At 35.1% G+C, this 16,849-nt stretch overlaps 1 protein-coding gene across 1 annotated transcript; it reads right to left on the reverse strand.

Moving 5' to 3' along the window:
- Positions 1 to 952: 952 nt before the first annotated feature.
- LOC135696448 (TBC1 domain family member 15) lies at positions 953 to 16,359 on the reverse strand. Its single transcript, XM_065215845.2, has 14 exons — positions 16,209 to 16,359; positions 13,268 to 13,366; positions 11,196 to 11,322; positions 10,831 to 11,050; positions 9,671 to 9,779; positions 8,949 to 9,143; positions 8,090 to 8,218; positions 7,752 to 7,855; positions 6,377 to 6,471; positions 5,652 to 5,768; positions 4,302 to 4,502; positions 3,745 to 3,842; positions 3,289 to 3,405; positions 953 to 2,709 (listed from the first exon to the last, which is right to left on the reverse strand). The coding sequence occupies exons 1-14, from the start codon at positions 16,242 to 16,244 to the stop codon at positions 2,374 to 2,376; spliced, it is 1,983 nt and encodes a 660-aa protein (XP_065071917.2). The 5' UTR covers positions 16,245 to 16,359; the 3' UTR covers positions 953 to 2,373.
- Positions 16,360 to 16,849: the final 490 nt, after the last annotated feature.

Consider the following 16,849-nt stretch of genomic DNA (forward strand, 5'->3'; position numbering starts at 1 on the left):
TCAGCCTGTGAATTTTAATGTTTAGAATTTTTACATTTAAAATAAAAAAACGTCTTAAAATATAAAATTCACACGTTTGGTCCTAAGAAAAAATTCCAAGTCAACCGTTAAGTTTTCCAGCTGTAACTGGATTTTCCAAACTTTGGGGGGCGTTACGCCCCCCACGCCCCCCTATTATTTACGTGCCTGGCAGTGGCCACGATTCAATGAAAGAAGTAGGTCAGCATAAAAACGTAGCTTTGGAAGATCTGATTTGCACATTAGATAAGATATGATATAAGAATGTATTAAAAACGAGATGCTTCTGCCGATTGAGCGAGGTGCATTCTAAAATGTAAGGCAACAACCCTGACTTATCAAATCATTCAATAAATCATTCAGTCTGAAGTAGTGACTTCGTATCATTGCAGATGTTCTCCATAATCTTAGACATTGTGGACGGGGGTTAACTCAGTCAATTGACGATCTTCAGTGAGGCACCGCGCAGCCATTGGGCTAGCAGGGGCTATAGCCCCTCCACGTTTTTGCAATAACATATAAGAAAATTTTTACTCTAGAAAAAGTTTCCTCTAACTATGCTCCAACGCAACATTGGATAGTAAACTCCAACTCCTAAGCAGTAGCAGTTCTTCTTGACTAGAACCCTTTTGTTCATTTTCTAGGTGTTTTTCTTGATGTTTTATTATCCCCAAGCTAATTTTATCTACTTTATAGCTATTGAACCAGATTGACCTCAGCAGAAATAAGCCAATATTTTCTAAATGGGGCGTTTTCCAGCTATCTAGAGGGCGTGGCCTCAAACAATTTCAGTCATGCCCTTTTCAGCCCTCCCACATTTAGACTGGTGCGTGGTCCATGTCTTCAGCAGCTGTTCATGTCATTTCCTCAGCAAATATTTTCCTTCTTTACTGTGACACAACTTCGAGGGTTGAACAGAAGACATAGGCAAAAATTAATGCGTAATAATCGCTGAGTTCTAAACACGCTTTTTAACCACGTTAATTTTCTACTAGAAATATGTATGTATGCTAATGCAGCAAAGGGGATGAAGCCCCCGCCTCAAATGAACGTCCACGATTTAACGATCATTTTTTTAATTAGTTCTCAAAAAAGGGAGTTTTCAGCATCCAAGAGGGAGAGGCAATACCAGCAGAGGCCAAGCAGTAGCCACTCGTCTTTTTCTCCTAACTCTGACCAATTTAGCTACGTTACTATGTACGTACGGCATTTACAGGTACAGTTGCTACAATCACATAACGAGTTGGCTGTTCTTGAAATTCGTATCTTAGTAGTTTTAGTTATCAGTATTGGCAGTGAGCCAACTCCAGTTTTTTTCAAGGTGGAAAGGCATTTGGTAACGTATGATTCGGCAAAGTTAGACGTAACTGTAATTTCCATCATACCGTATTCGTTGATAAGAAAATTTCCTTCAAGAACATGTTGCCTGTAAATGTTTTTATGCTGTTTGCATTCAAAGCTATTGAAAAGGCGTTCATTACTCTGATGTTTTGGGAAATAAATTCTTTAGTAGTTTAGGATTAAAAAATTCAAGAATTTCTTAGCAATAAAAGCAGCAAAAACTATGAAACTGTATACCAATCCCTATTCTACTTAGTTCTTACTTTATATATATATTCATGTTTTCATAGTATTTAATTTCTTATTAAGCACAAATTTTGTAAGCCGAAAGGGTTTTTAAAGTATCTATAATGAAGTAAACTAAATAAAAACACCAGAGATATTCCTTATTGCAACAAAAATCTTTTTGAATTTGAGAACACAAAAAGTCACGATAAGACTGAAAATAGGATAAAACATTTGCGTCACAAGTCTGTCCATGGGTATCCTTAGATATACAAATTAGTTAACAGAAATGGACTGGCAAAGAAATCCGTCATATAAACAGGGTGTTCACTCTATTTCGCTGCTAGCAATATTTACGTAAATTTGTGTTAACTTACCTAAAAAGCCTTAAATGTCTCTGGATTATCGTTTCTTGATATTTTCGCAAGGCTCTACGTCAATTTTTCTAGGCCTACATTTTCAAGTTAGTATTTTTGCTTTTACTCCCCCCCCCCCCCTCTCTTAGAAATAAAAGTCAATGCAATTTCAGTCCACACCTGCGTATCAAAATTTCATTATATCTCTTACATACAAACATTGTCAATTGTATAGTTTATAAAATAATTTGATAGGATAGATTAAGCTAAATATCGAGAATAATGACAATAATGATTATAAACGCATAAATCACAATGTGAGGTATAAGTTTATGAATTTTACAGTGACTATATATATATATATGAATTTGCTTATGCAAAATCCAAAATCTTGTAAACTTTGTGTAAAACACAAAAAAATCTAGCATTAAACTTAGAAAACAGACTTCGTATCTTCACAGAGCTCCACGACTTCATCGCCTGTCTGCTGGACCTTCTCAGTTTCCACCTCGTCAATGCAGCCATTATTTTGTGATAGAACACATGAAGTATCATTAGATGATGGTCTATCCTCTTGAATGTTTATTTCAACTGTGTTTTCAGTCTTGGCTGTTGGACTTCTGCGGCCTTCAATTGTAGCCTCCGGATATTTGATAAAATGGATGATATCATCTGGGATATTTTTTGAACGCTGAGCTTGGAGAACTAGTGATTCAGCTCTCTCCAAAATTGTTGGCAAGTCTAATTTGTATGACATTTCGTTGATGTGCTGTTTGACAGGAAATAAATGGGTTGATAAAGATTACAGCTAGTTACAACGCAGTGGCAGAAATTAAAAGAAAATGGCTTAAGGATTGTAAACTATCACAAACAGAAAATATGTAAATAAAGAAAAAACAAAAAATAGAAATAAGGATAGGATTTGATTGGATGTGGCAATTAAACATCACCAATTTTACAAATTCTTTACGACATTGGCTTAAGCTGTGCACATAAATTAGACTTAACTGCAATTCTACGATGGAATAAAAAGACGGAATACGTGTAAACTCTCGTGTACCCAATCCAATTCTTAAGCACCACTGTAAATGCACAATAATGACGCAATGGTAAATCGATATTACAATTGTAAACAAAGCGCTTTGGAAAAATCAATTTTATATGAGTCAACAAAGAAAGGGTTATTATAAAAATCAAAGTAGAGAAAAGGTTTAGGAAACTAAAGTTTTGGTGATCAAAAACGAAAGCTTTGGGTGTTTTTCTAAAAACTGAATGCTTTCCTCTAAACTAAGTATATACAAAAAGAATAAAGTTTTGAGTATCAAAATATAACTTGGCAAGGTCTTACTTTCAATATTTCATTGAATCCAAAGTTCTGACTCATCATATCGTCTTTTAACCCTTCCAAAATCGCCAATGCAATAAACAGTTTGAAGTAGGGTGTCAATGTTTGAGTCCATAAAACCTTGAAGCAACACGTATTCATAATCAGGTCAGGTCAGAAGAAGAGATAAAATTGTAGAGAAAACAGTGTTAGAAGATTTAGTGTTAATTTGGGCGTATCCTAGCAGTCTCCTTTGCAAGCCAATTGTCTCGCTCTGAAATACATTATTAAAAAAGTGATCATTACGATTAAATTAAAATGCCGCTGCGTATTTGTTGATAAGAGATGTATCCTCAAGAAAGGTATCATTTTGACGCTGTTTCCATATGCTGTCAAACTGTGAAAACAATATGAGCAGGAAAATGACGAGGCTTCTGCCTCAGTACCACGTGTAAACGTCACGTGTAAATATTGTATTACCTCCCAAAGAATCATTGTATTTTCAAAGCTGAATTCTCTTTTGAACGTTAGCAGCAACCATCTGAAGCAAAAGAACAGGTTACCAGATTCCTTTGATTCTGAAAAAAATACAACGCATTGTGAAGAAAAAATACAGTGCAATTAAGGGGCATGAAAAATACAAGAAGGGACATCAAATTTCAGGGAGCAGATTGAAGGGACAAGAACATGTACCATCTCAACAAACAGTGAGAAGAAATCTGGCTGGACCAATTTTATAAATGAAATAGATTAGAATGTAGTGTTCTTATAAGCGCTTTAAAATTAAACGATGGTCTTGTCAAAGATGTGAAATGGAACGTTAGTGTTCAAAAGGCAGTTTTTGCTCGTTTTCCTGAAATGGGAAGGGAAAAGCAAATTATTAACTGGCGAGAAAGATGGCTGCAATAGCACCATGAAATTTATGGCATTTTTGGATTCAATACCTGCACTCAGGAATTTGCATCAATTATGATACTTAAGAATCAAATTAACTGCATTACTACGTAAAGAAAAAAGAACAATAACAAAATATTTACCTAAGTACTGGTAGAAGTTTGGGTAGAAAAATTTGATTAATATGCCTAGGTTTTCAAGTTGGGTTTGCATAAAATGCTGCATGATTTCAAAGTTGTTGGCTTCAGATTCCATTAGGCCGCAGAAGCACCAAAAGGAGTCTACTTCGTCTTCCATCAAAAGAAGGATCGGAGATAGCAAGTCGGACATTCCTTGGACATATCCTATGAAAATAAAATCGTTTACGTCGTTATCATGGCTTGGTGACAAAAGCAAAGATTTTTTCTTGAGTTTAGAGAAATTGCTTGGGTAAATGGCGGAAGAGTGCAACACAGCTGGTTTAATACACGATATTTATTTGTTTCTTTGAAATTGGTAAAATAGCGCATAATGTTGTTTTGAGGATGCTTCTAATCAAAACTATGATCCATTGGAGCAATGCTGTTCGTAGCTGTAAACCAGGAACAAAAAGGCATACCAGTGGAAGACCACAAGTTGCACCATAATTCTCGATCAAAGGGGTTGACTATTTCCATGAGGAAGGAAAAGAAAACACTTGGCATTACAGATAAAACCGAACATAATAGCCTCGGTTTTGCTCTGACACATTAGACACTTTCTTTGCGGGAGGGGGAGGGGCCCTTACATGCTCCGTCGAGGAGACTGCAGCTTCCTAAGGCATTTAATCGTGAAAGTGGGGGGGGGCAGTGGGCGAGTGGGTAAATCTAGCGATCTCTGCTTCACCGAGAAGATAAGATCACACTTACAAAAGATCTATGGTGCCAATATTTTAGGCAAATAACTTATTCTACCCCACCTCTATTCGAACTCATTTGCGAAAGGCCTAGAACAGAATAGACAATGCGTCCAGCCATACCACTATAGCATGGCCCTGGTAGATTATCTATAGTTTGTGAGCCAATAGATTTTGGAGATGTGAGATTTAGTATATGAAACATCTTTATATTCAGCAAAATTTAAAAGCAAGGTAAGCACGCCATATTATCGCGCATGAGGCATTTATTATACCTCCTCTTTTTCTACGTAGCAATAGGTTGGTTTTACTAGGACGTATAAGGAGCATTCTTCTTCTAGTAGAAATGGGTTTGATAGCAATAAAGATGAGTGTTCCATAACTGTTCCGGAGAAAAGGTCCAAGCTTTCCATATTTCGTATAGAAAGTACTTGTAAAACCCATAGGCAGAATATTCGATTAACTTGTTGAAAACATCGCTTCCGAAACATCTGTATAGAAATATCTGTAATTTGGCAGTGTAAGAAATAGACACTCTAAGTATGGAAACATTTATTTTTCCTGTTTCTACTGCTTCAAATAACAATATTATGGCAGCTTAAAAATTCATTTTGCTCACCAAGATCGAAATTGTACATGCAATACGTCTTCAGCATATCTGAAAGTTTTTTTGTGTTTTCATTATTCTCTCCTCCATAAAATTGATGCATCTTGTCCGTTCGAATTGAATCTTTATCTGGAATGTCAAGTTGACGAAAATTACTTTTTAGTAGTCTGTCATAGAGTACTTGATATCGCATAGATCCTAAAATATCTGAAACAAGCTTAATTTTTTATAAGGATGTTTTGAATCTGTTTACATAAAAATAAAAAAATTCAAATTTTGCACCCAAAAAGAGCTCATTCTTCTTTGAAATCTTCAGCTGGGTCAGAGGCAAGTTGTCACAGATTGGTCCAAAACAAGGAACCAATCAAATGCACCAACCTTCCTCTCATTGCGAACCAGGATACAAATTTCTGCTTACCGTTAGCCATTATCGGACATTTGGATACTCCGAGGATATCATATCTCAAAATGACTTTTTTGCAAAAAATAAGCTACTGAATGCTGAAGGGTAAAAAATATCTTCAAAATTTCATATGCTCGAGTCTTCTAAATTCATCATAAAAATTTCTGAGTCATTCAACATAAATGACTCTATAATCTAATGATAAAATAAAAACTAATAACCCTTATCACAAAAGCGCATTTAACGGAAGAATATCGTATTTCAATTAGCTAATGAAATGTTATTAACAGTAAGAAAACGTTCACCTCCCTCGTTATAACTTTCTAACTCTTACCTACAAGTTGCCTTCTACTTGCAAACTCTGAGAATCTCTTGATTTGAACTTGGCTCATAGTTTCCCATTGTTTTTTCATCGTAAAATATTCTTCCCTGATGAAAAAGAAATAATCACAGCTAAATCTCTCTGTTTAGGTGCCATATTTATGGCTGCAGGTGCCAGTATTGAAGTGTGCAACATTTATTAAAGGAAAGATACAATTGGGAAGTTAGTTAATGTTAAAAGAAGTTAAAACCTTGGCACACCTATTGAAAGTCTGAAATGGAAGAGATGAAAAATCTGACGAAGAGGTGGTTTTCATTGAAGAGACAAGATAACAACACAACAAAGGAATGTACATGAGCCTTTCTCGATTCCTGGAAATGTCTATTCTACAGAAAACACTCAACCTTTTTCACAGGAAGATATAAATGATCTTCCTTTGCTCTAAAAAAGGCACCAACAGTTACGTTCGCCAACGATACTTCTATTTCCTTCGTTTCGGATAAATTGAAGAGTTTCGCACTTTTGTCAATGCTGAACTTGCTTGTTTTGAGAAATAGTTGCAATTGTATGTGGTTTCCAAGAACAAAATTGAAACACAAGCCACGATAACTTGTTTTGCCAAAAGTTGGGACACTATAAACAAAGCATCTGAAGCTATGCCTTGCTTTCAAGTTAATGGAAATAAAATAAGTCTCGTACATAAAACTTAATATCTTGTTATGATGGATGATAATTTGAAATTGGGAAGCCAGTTGAAGTCCCTTCAAAAGTCACAATCCCAATACTTTGGGCTTTTGAAATACACCAAACATTTTGTCCAAGAAGATACATTAAGGAACAGATATCTCCGCATCGATGAGCACTACTTGAGCTTTTGTTGCTCTATTTCGCAGCTCTTGTGGTAGTAGTAAAAATTTTGACACAGTTTTATTTAAAGTATATTTATGGCACTGTTCCAACGATCCCCAAAAAGTTATGAAAAAGGAATTAGGCCATAAAAGACTACGACAGCAGACTTCAAAGATATACATGGATACAGAAATTTAGCAGTCAACTTAAAGTGAGTGGAATTATTCTTAAACAAAAAGAAGCAGATGACAATACAGCTTTGAATGGTACGTAGACAGAAATAACTTGCTCTTCGTACGACATGCAGTCACGAATGTTTATGGGACAAAAAAGCAGACTCTAGTCTAATTGTGATGAGAATAAGATTCGATAAGATTAGGCTCGACATGACCCAAAGCTTGACACGATGAAGATTTAACGCAAAACAAAATGGGAAGCAGAATCACAACAGAGACCGACAGAGTTCTGTGGAAGAGAAAGGATTAGATAGTTTCAACTGAAAAACTTCAAAAGTCGTTATGTTTACGCATCTACTTACGTTTTTGCTTCTTTTATCTTCACTCTATCTTCGTATGTTGAATCGAATGGAAAATAACCCAAAAGAAACTTCCATGCTTCCTTTCTGATGTCTTCATGAATACCCTGCCATAGACAAAGAAGTCTTTAATCTCCTAAATTTCACAGCTTATTGCACGTATTACAAAATCAAGCCCCATCAAGACCAGAATTCTTTCTGAAAATTATTCAGAAGCATATTTGGTCAGCCTGCCTGAATGTGCTCGACATAACTACGTTAAAAACAGCCAGATCGAATAACTTTTGAAAACATCCGTTCTTCTTTATATCCTTTTTATTTAAAATATTCGAAAAGCTTACCCCTCTGAAGATTCTTTCCTTCAATCTCTGAACATCTTTGATTCTGCCATCATTGTCCATAAATGCACACCATTCTTCAGGCTGCAATCTTTGGCCTCTAATTGTCAATATTTTTGGACCAAGATCCGGCTGCAAGCGGATATAAAAACTGTTAGGGAAGTAATTTGAAAAGTCATTACCATTCACAGTCTAAAGACAGAAAAGCAATTTTCTTCTTATTCATTTCTTCACATTCTCATACCACAGTATAGGTATCTACTAGGTCACTTAGAATACGATGTCTCCATTAATCTTAATGTTTTTATTTTAACCCATCAGCTAAACTCAACCTTCCGATCATTTGTTTTCTCTACATAGTTCGTATTTTTAGCCAATCAATCAAAGGCGAAAACAGAAAGGCAGATAGGATGATGGAATTAAAAAAAAAATCATCGAGACAGAATTGAAAGAAAATAGGGCGAAAAGAAGGCAAAGGATGAAGATGCTTGACTGGATACGAGGAATGAATGTGAGGAAGAATATGGAGGCGAGAGACAGAGGGAGATGAAAAGAGACAGGCCAGAACATGAAAGGCAATACATGAACGCCTACAGCATAAACATCATGTCACGGTACATGAAGAAGAAGAAGAAGGAAAAGAAGAAGAAGAAGAACAACAAGAAGAAGCAGAAGAAGAAGTTCAGTTCTATTTAGGAAAACACGCATCCTTTCTTTGATAAGGTAATGCATTTACAATTTTATAGGCAGCGGTCTTCTGATTTGATGACGTGAAAAATAAGGCTACTTGAACCTGTGTAAAGTTCATCCATACTCTTTTATACGAAATCGTTTATTCTTTTCTTTAATCTTGCGTACTGACCTTGTCATCCCTATCACTCAGTATCTCAAACCCTTGATCGCCATTCGAAGTCGTCCTTGGACGCTCTATACTTCTCATCGCAGGAGAAATAGGCCTATGTTCCTCTAGGCCACCTTGTGGACCAATAGTGTCCATCAGTAGTCGTGTAACTTTGGAAAATTGTTGAAGTGTCCCAGAAGCCTGACTCCAAATTTTCTGTATGATGAGAGGAAATATTTCAAATAGAACAAAATGGTAAAAGTGTTGAATTTAAAATTAGAATTGTGAATTTAAATCTTAAACAGTTAATTGTAAGACTGAATTTAAGAAAACAATAAGAAATAAAGTGCTTTTAAATAATGACTTTTAAATGACTTTTGAATAAGCAAAGCAATGCCTTGCATTTGGAACATAAGTATCAAATAACCAACAAAGCATAGACATAAAGAATCATTCTTTTATGGATTATTGAAGTAGTACTGTGATTTGTCTTTTAAAGATATTTGGATACAGTCTCTAGACGCATTCAGCACACCAATAGAATTACCAAAAGGAAACGGTTAAGTTCAAGACATCTTGTGTGACAAATCTTAAGCATATTCAAGGTTGCTGATGATCTGTAAGTGGAAACCGTAATGTCTATATAGAAATGGGCTATCATGTAAACAGGGGACAAATGGGCAGGATATAAACTGTGCACAGGCATAAAAACAGCAATAACTATGATGATTAGCTACACGCACTGAAAATGTGTCCTCAGGTTCTTCGTCAAAGAGCTTATGCTGATGGAGAGGCCTTCCCAATGCATCATTTACATCTTCAACAACAAACAGCTTCTGGTTTGCGGAAGCTCTGAAACAGATTTTCAGAAAATAGGTAAGCAGTTAACTGAAATTCTTTGCAGCATCGAAAAGGTTAGCAAATTCTAGCATATTAGAACAAAACAACATCATGTTTTCCTAAAAGTTTCTTCATATATTTTCCACAATGAATTACTGTTTAAGCATTTCCAAATTAAACACCTATAGCAGCATACTTAGAACGTAACTGGGGTATTATGTCTATAGAAAACGTAGTTGGTGACGGGGGTATTAAATACACAAAAAATATTTCTAACAGTAACCTCTTGCAAATAGTTCTTTATGGTGAGGAAAGATCAACAGAAAATAAAAAAAATAATTTTGAAGCTTACACTGGGGTATATTGAAGCGACAGAGTGATTCCTGTGAGAAATTTTGACAGCTAATTCTTTGGGAAATATATATCAACTTTCCTTTTCAAGTTATCTTTTATTATCTTTGTTATATTTAAATTCACTCTTGTTTTCCTTTGTACGTCCTTACAAGTAAACATCTTTTTCTATACCCTTTAACATATTTCTCTAGGTGTAGGCCTTGGGGTAGTCAGGGCATTCTGCTTTCCTTGGTATCATCCTTGTCATGTAAGTTGAGAAGTAACAGACCAGGGGAGTCACTCAGACTTTTTACATACAAGGGGGTCTTTCTGTAATTATAAAAGTTTCTGTTGTTGAGCACACACAGACCAGGGGAGCACCATCATAGTAATTCAGACTGTTTTTTAAAAAAAATAGGTTTATACACATCTGTTCTTCAATCAGGCAACATTTATCGGACTTAAGGTCACATGTGGGCAATTCTGTCTCAGTGAAAGAAAAATATTCAGGGAATGTCCATACCAAGCCCCCTAAATGCTTTGCATCCGGTACAGACATTAAATTAGTTCTTAGTTATTTGCTTTATAGTAATTTCAATTATGTAAATTTCTGAGAAAAAAATTGAATAAGGTACAAAAATTTTCAGGATTAGATTTTCACAAGCATATTCATTATTAATATCTTAAGTATTATTCATATAAGATAATACTTTCTCAGGTACAAAGTTACCTTGTTATCCAAATATAACGCTGCAGTCTTGAAATCATGGCAGTAATTCCACCAGAATGAAAATGCAATGCTGGCTGGGTAGTTCCATCTTTCAAAATAAATACTGCATATGGCCAGGCCAGCTTTGGGTCAGAGCGCCTGATTGAGTGCAGTTTTGTGACTTTAAAATGAATTCTGTATTTGTGACCAGAATTGTTTACGTCTGTCTTGTTACAAACACCTATATTGGTAGAAAACACAGAAAACAGTTCTAGAGATACATTTATGGCAGGGAAAACAAATTGAAAAAGATGAGTAACTCATTAACATATTGGCAGGATTATCAAAGATACCATGACTAATCTGGTAAAAATTAATCTCTATACCTTGATTTGATGGTTGTTTACTAACAACACCCCACTCATAATCTCCAGATAGGTATGACTGCACTTCAAATTCCATGTCAGATGGTAGATTTTTATCAGGACTCCAATCAATGTAGGCCCCATTAGCCTTAAGAAAATCAGAAATACAGTTAACAAAAGTAAGCTAAACTTCTTTAAGGTTGCTCTGTAAAGGACCAAACAAACAGCATTATATATTAAATAAAGTTCCATAAACACATGAAGATTTGCTTGCGATTTTTGGACTATAGCAACAGGTGGAAATCTTGAACAGTGAATAACACACTGCAGAAACAAACTTAGCCTTGGTATCACAAAATTTGAAAAAAGCATGGAAAAGCAGAAACATATCATAGAATCCGGTTTTTAATAAAAGGTGTTTGCTTTCTGTGATTTAGTATCATAGGATGAAATAATTTAGGATGTTGGTCAAACATTTCAATCTGACAAAATAACAAAAATAGAGTCTTTCAAAAATGCTGTGAAAACTCATAAAAACAAAGCAATGTAGACATTGAAAACAGCAATATAGATATTTTCATCTCTGTTTTTGTGATTTTCTCTCAATTTTTGAACAAAAAACAGATCAGTGTGAACATGCTAGATATTTACAAAAAAACCAGGAAAGGAAAGTGCGGCATTCCAAACAAAATGAGAAAAGCAAAAACTCAATTTCACAATTTCATATTTTAAAATTTGAAAAATCATTCATCTTATCATAGTACCCGTTACCCTAATAGATAGTTAGAAGCTAGTTCGAATTGGAACAACAACAACATACCCAAAAACAAAAGACTAGTATGCATTAAACAGGTCCCATTAATAAAAAAACTCTTTGCTAATGATTGATGAGAATTTTGTATCCCCATGGTGACAAGATAATGGAAGATTTGCATTCCCTTTATTTCAGGGCAGTACCTGTATTCATTGACTTGGATATATTTTAAGAAACTATTCTTCTGAAAATAAGCAAATGTGATCATGATTTTTGTCAAAATGGATTATATATCAAAATAAAATTTTAAGAAAAAGGAACTTCTTTTATCAATCATTCCAAGGGGTTCTCAAAATTTTGATACAAGTGACATTATTACATTACATAATTGAGAGCAGAAGGTCATCCCAAAAATATAAGAATAAATCTTTTACTACACAATGCTTGTTTACCAAATAGCATTAGCAGTGAAATCTACAGTACAAACACAATATGGTTAAGCAATGAATATACTCAATATTAAAATACTATAAAATTCTTCTAGAAATGAAAAGTAGAACAAAATATCCCTTAAATTTAGAGAACTCATAAGAAATAGTTAAGAAACTTCAGAAAGTAAACATTTTACCAAGCAAAATTGTTTCAAAAGTAACTTTTACTTGATAAAATCAAGAGACTTTTAAAAAAATTTTTGGTAACAAAAAGGAACAAATTAAAAGAAACATTTCTGTAGACCCTGAATTAAGCTTCTTGAAAATTTCTGTTATCAATATCAAAACTATGCAAATTCATCTTTGGGGGGGGGAGGGGGGAGTGGTTTGAATAAATTGGGTGGAATTAAATAATTATGTATAAATCCTTGTGCTTTGAAGACAATTTCAAATAATTTCTTTCAATTTTGCATTGTCAATGTCATATCAAGGAAATGACTGCATAGACATTGACAAAAGTGCACATAAATTTTGGAGGGGCTAGAATTCTTCTGCCCAAATGCAAAACAGAAAAAACATAATTTTCCCTCCTCCCTCAATTATTTCTCCTCTGCAGTCAAATTCCCTTGTTGCAACTTCTTCTTTTGTTGCAAGTATATTTCCACATATAGATTTAACATAGAAATAGGTTTTAGGAAGTCTATGCTAACATTGTCTCAACTGACCCCCCCCCCCTTGTGAGGAGATACTGATACCCCAACCCTCTGGCTCCTGCACCTATATGTATAAAATTTCTAGCAGAAAGAAGCTTTTTTACCCATTTATAGATGTCACATTTTTGTCTGTTGATTCTGTTCAGCTTAATGTTGATTCTGTTTGCTAGAGCATCAAATAAATAAAAAACTAACCTTTTCCACAATTTTTAAATTTCCTCTAATGATGTTGTCAAAATGCGTTGATGCTGGAACTGATGTGTGGACAAATACATTGTCTTGATTATAAACAGTCTAGTTTGAAATAAAAAGAAATTTAAACAACAATGCTTCATGAACAAATTTTTTTTCTTAGGGATGGTTTATTATTTACAGAGAGGCTGGTACTAAATGATGAGAATATATTACAAAAAGCAAAATAAGGTGCAATATCATTATCTTTATTAAAGAAAACTACTGATCATCATGCAAAATTCACATCTTCAGAGGTTGCCTGATAATATTTGCTATCTATTCGATGGACATAAAAACATCAAATGCCACCTCAGGAGTGGCACAAAACTTTGATGTCCCTAAATACATAATTAAACAAGGTAAACTAAATTTGCTATAGAGGACAACGACTGTGGAATACCCTGGAAGAGGATCAAAAGGAAAGACCACTGACTCTTTCAAGAAATCAAATAGGAAGGTCATAGAACAGCTGCAGAAAGTAACATTTGCTTAGGGTACAGGGCAACTTTTGAAGAAAAGATTGGATTTTATATGTAATTTTAACGTTTTACTCAGTTCTAAATTGCATAACATAAATTGTATTTGCAGAAAGCAGGTCTCCATCAGCTACAAGCTGATATTAGTTTTAGCCTGTTTAGCCCATTTTTACCTGACCTATTTAATATATTGGACCCCTTTGATATAAGCCCTTCTGTAGATAATGAACGTGGATGGATTGAGCAAAACTATGAAATCAGGTTAATAGCTCTGAAAATATGCTAACATGAGTGCCCCGCATAAGTGGTTATCGACACAAAATTTTTTCAGTCATCCAAAAATATTTATCGAGCAAATATTTAAATATTTAAAAGTATAAAGCTTCGGTACTCGATGTATCTAGAGATAGAAAGTGGCAAAAATATCTGAAAATACTCTAATAAAGTTACTCTATCCACAACTGGGTATATATATTTCATCAGGGGTGGATCCAAAGGGGTGCAAAGGGGGCTCGAGCACCCCTCAGATTTGAGGAAAAACTTTTTGGGGATTAAAGCTTATTCTACCACAATTTTGTTTATTATTATTTAAGCCATTTATTATCACTTTTACCGAGAAGTATGCACATCTCCTTAAACTGTTATATCTGCTTCAATGCCGTCTCACATTGCTATTTCAGTCCATGCATTGAAGTGTTATCAAACTCCCCCTGGTTGTTCTGTATAGCATTCTACAGACTCGAAAAGCATTGTCTCCTCTTATAACCAGCCACTTGAGGAACCCGTGGCCTGTAAATTATACGAGTTTCTGCACCCGTGGAGGTGAATCTAGCCAATCACGGTGCCAGGTCGACGGGTTCTAAACTTTTGCGCGAGAACCCATGGATTTCAAATTCCAAAACATCAAAGAATACCGACCAAACCAGGGGGAGTTTCTTGGCTTCAATCTACAGTCAAATGTATAGTGGTTTTATGATCAGGGGGAGTTGAGCTTGAACAAGGGGAGTTGAGGTTGACCAGGGGGAGTTGAATTATGATACAGCATGCGACGAATGCTAAGGTGAAGTGCAAATTTGCAATATGTTTTCATGGGTCTTTTCCTGATGCTCGATGCTGTAACGGCAGAACTTGTACACGCTTTGGTTTATATAACAGAACGGTTCCAAGTTTCAACTCCGTGTTTCACGTCTTATTCATAGACCATGAAGTATGATTTAGATTCAGGATGAAGCTTACCTGAGCCCTTGTTTTTCTTTTTTTAATCATTTCAAAAACTACATACAAAACATCTCTAAAACTTGCCCTTTCTATTCTTGACCTAAAGGGGTTTCCTTCTTATCCTTACTTATATTCCTACGAATATTTTTTTCTCTAAAGATTTCAAATTCATAAAAATACTAAAAACGGCAGGCCCATAGCGAAACATTCAGGGCCTCCTTTGTGTAGCCTGTGTGCAGACTCTGAAATTTAAAAGAGGAGAGAAACTTTTTCTCCTATTTTTAATTTTGTCAACAGAGTCTGCATGCAGGCTACCTTTGTTTGGTTTCGCGTCATATGTTTACAAACAAATTGTGTTCAACTTTTGTCCAACTTTTCTCTATTGTGTTCTTAAATACTCCTTTGAACCTATTGTCTCTAATGACATGCACTGCACTTCAAGGGCTTCATTCCACCAGCCACGTTATTTTTGGATCAAGTTGATCAAGTTCTAATAAATGGCTGCAAAGAGTCAAAAATCAAATTTTGCTTTGGAAATTTGTGGGCTCGGGCCTTTTGCCACTGCAGGCCATCATATCATATTTGACTACAGTTTCTATACTTTTGTACCCTAAGTTAATATAAGAGGGAGAGAGCTGCAAATTGCGTTCAATTGGCATAAAAGCTGAAGCCAAAGTTCCAAGTTCTGATAAAAGTGTATCAAAAAATTACTATACCAATCAAGGCATCTAGGCTTTTTAGTTTATGGAAGAATTTCATTTCATTATGGCTTATTAGCAGGGGTACGGAGTTTGTGCATATCAACACCCTTGGTTACCAACTCTTACGTTTAAGCACCCCTCAGAATAATTTCTAGATCCGCCCCTGTTCATCGTGTTCTTTCGTATCCTGATTCTGACGTTTTATGCTCTGAGGAGTGTCAGACGAAAAAGCTTTTAGTATGTTGTAAAATGTTTGCTTTTTTTAAAGCCATTATCAAATTATGTACCGCAAAAAAATTGTTAAAAATACTCTGTTTATTCGTCACTTTACCATCGTACGAGACCATCGCTGAAAAGGGGATATGCGTTATACTTTACAACTTTCAGAAAAGAAATGCTGAATTCTAAAAAATAATTCGTAGCTTTGATACATGAAATTAAATACATGATCTGCAATTTAGAGTTTTTTCGATTCTCACATATCTTTAGAAAGCTAAAGAACATTACCTTTCCATCGTCCAACTGCACTGAATCCTCCGCCATTTTTGTTGTTTAATGTCACCCTGCCTCTCATTCACTTGATAGATTGATTACGTATGGTGACGAAACAGCAGTCATGTGAATATAATGACATCACTGGCAAATATAATTTTTATGCACAAAGAATGATTGTTTGTTTTCTGAAATGCTTTCAAGGTTTATATAAATTTAGTACCGACAAGTTGGATAGAGTGGATAGAGTTAAAGTCAAAGGGAAAGTTAAAGTCAACCAATATTTGCAAAGTAGCAATTAAGTCTTACAACAGTGTATAAAACAATGGTTCCTATTTTTTAACTTAGTCCAACCCTAGAAGTCATTCGTTGGTTGAATTTTTTGTAGTCGGATATTCATAACCGTTTGCCCTATATTAAACCAGTGCTGTTATTGGTTTCAGTTCGATAAACAGTTAGTTTACATAAAATGATGCACAACTATAGGCGTACGAGCCACGAGCTGGGGCAATGGGGTCCTAGAGCCCCCTAGAATTCAATAAACCAACAAGTTGACTGCATCTCCGTCTTCCAAGAGATGTCGTAGATGCCAAATCATTGAACTTATTCAAGCAGAAACTGGACAATTATTGTGGAGACAGAAAATTCTTATGTGA

This window comes from Rhopilema esculentum, chromosome 17 (assembly GCF_057945365.1).
Source record: "Rhopilema esculentum isolate cy_ngs chromosome 17, ASM5794536v1, whole genome shotgun sequence".
NCBI lineage: Eukaryota > Metazoa > Cnidaria > Scyphozoa > Rhizostomeae > Rhizostomatidae > Rhopilema > Rhopilema esculentum.

Bases quoted from the DNA above. Each gene is read 5' to 3' on its own strand.
- LOC135696448 (XM_065215845.2), bottom strand. From the start codon at position 16,244: ATGGCGGAGGATTCAGTGCAGTTGGACGATGGAAAG. The intron at 11,323-13,267 runs GTTAGTTTTTTA...GATTTTCTTAAG, and splicing joins ATTTAAAAATTGTGGAAAAG to GCTAATGGGGCCTACATTGA. The intron at 9,780-10,830 runs GTAACTTTGTAC...AATCTGTTTCAG, and splicing joins CGTTATATTTGGATAACAAG to AGCTTCCGCAAACCAGAAGC.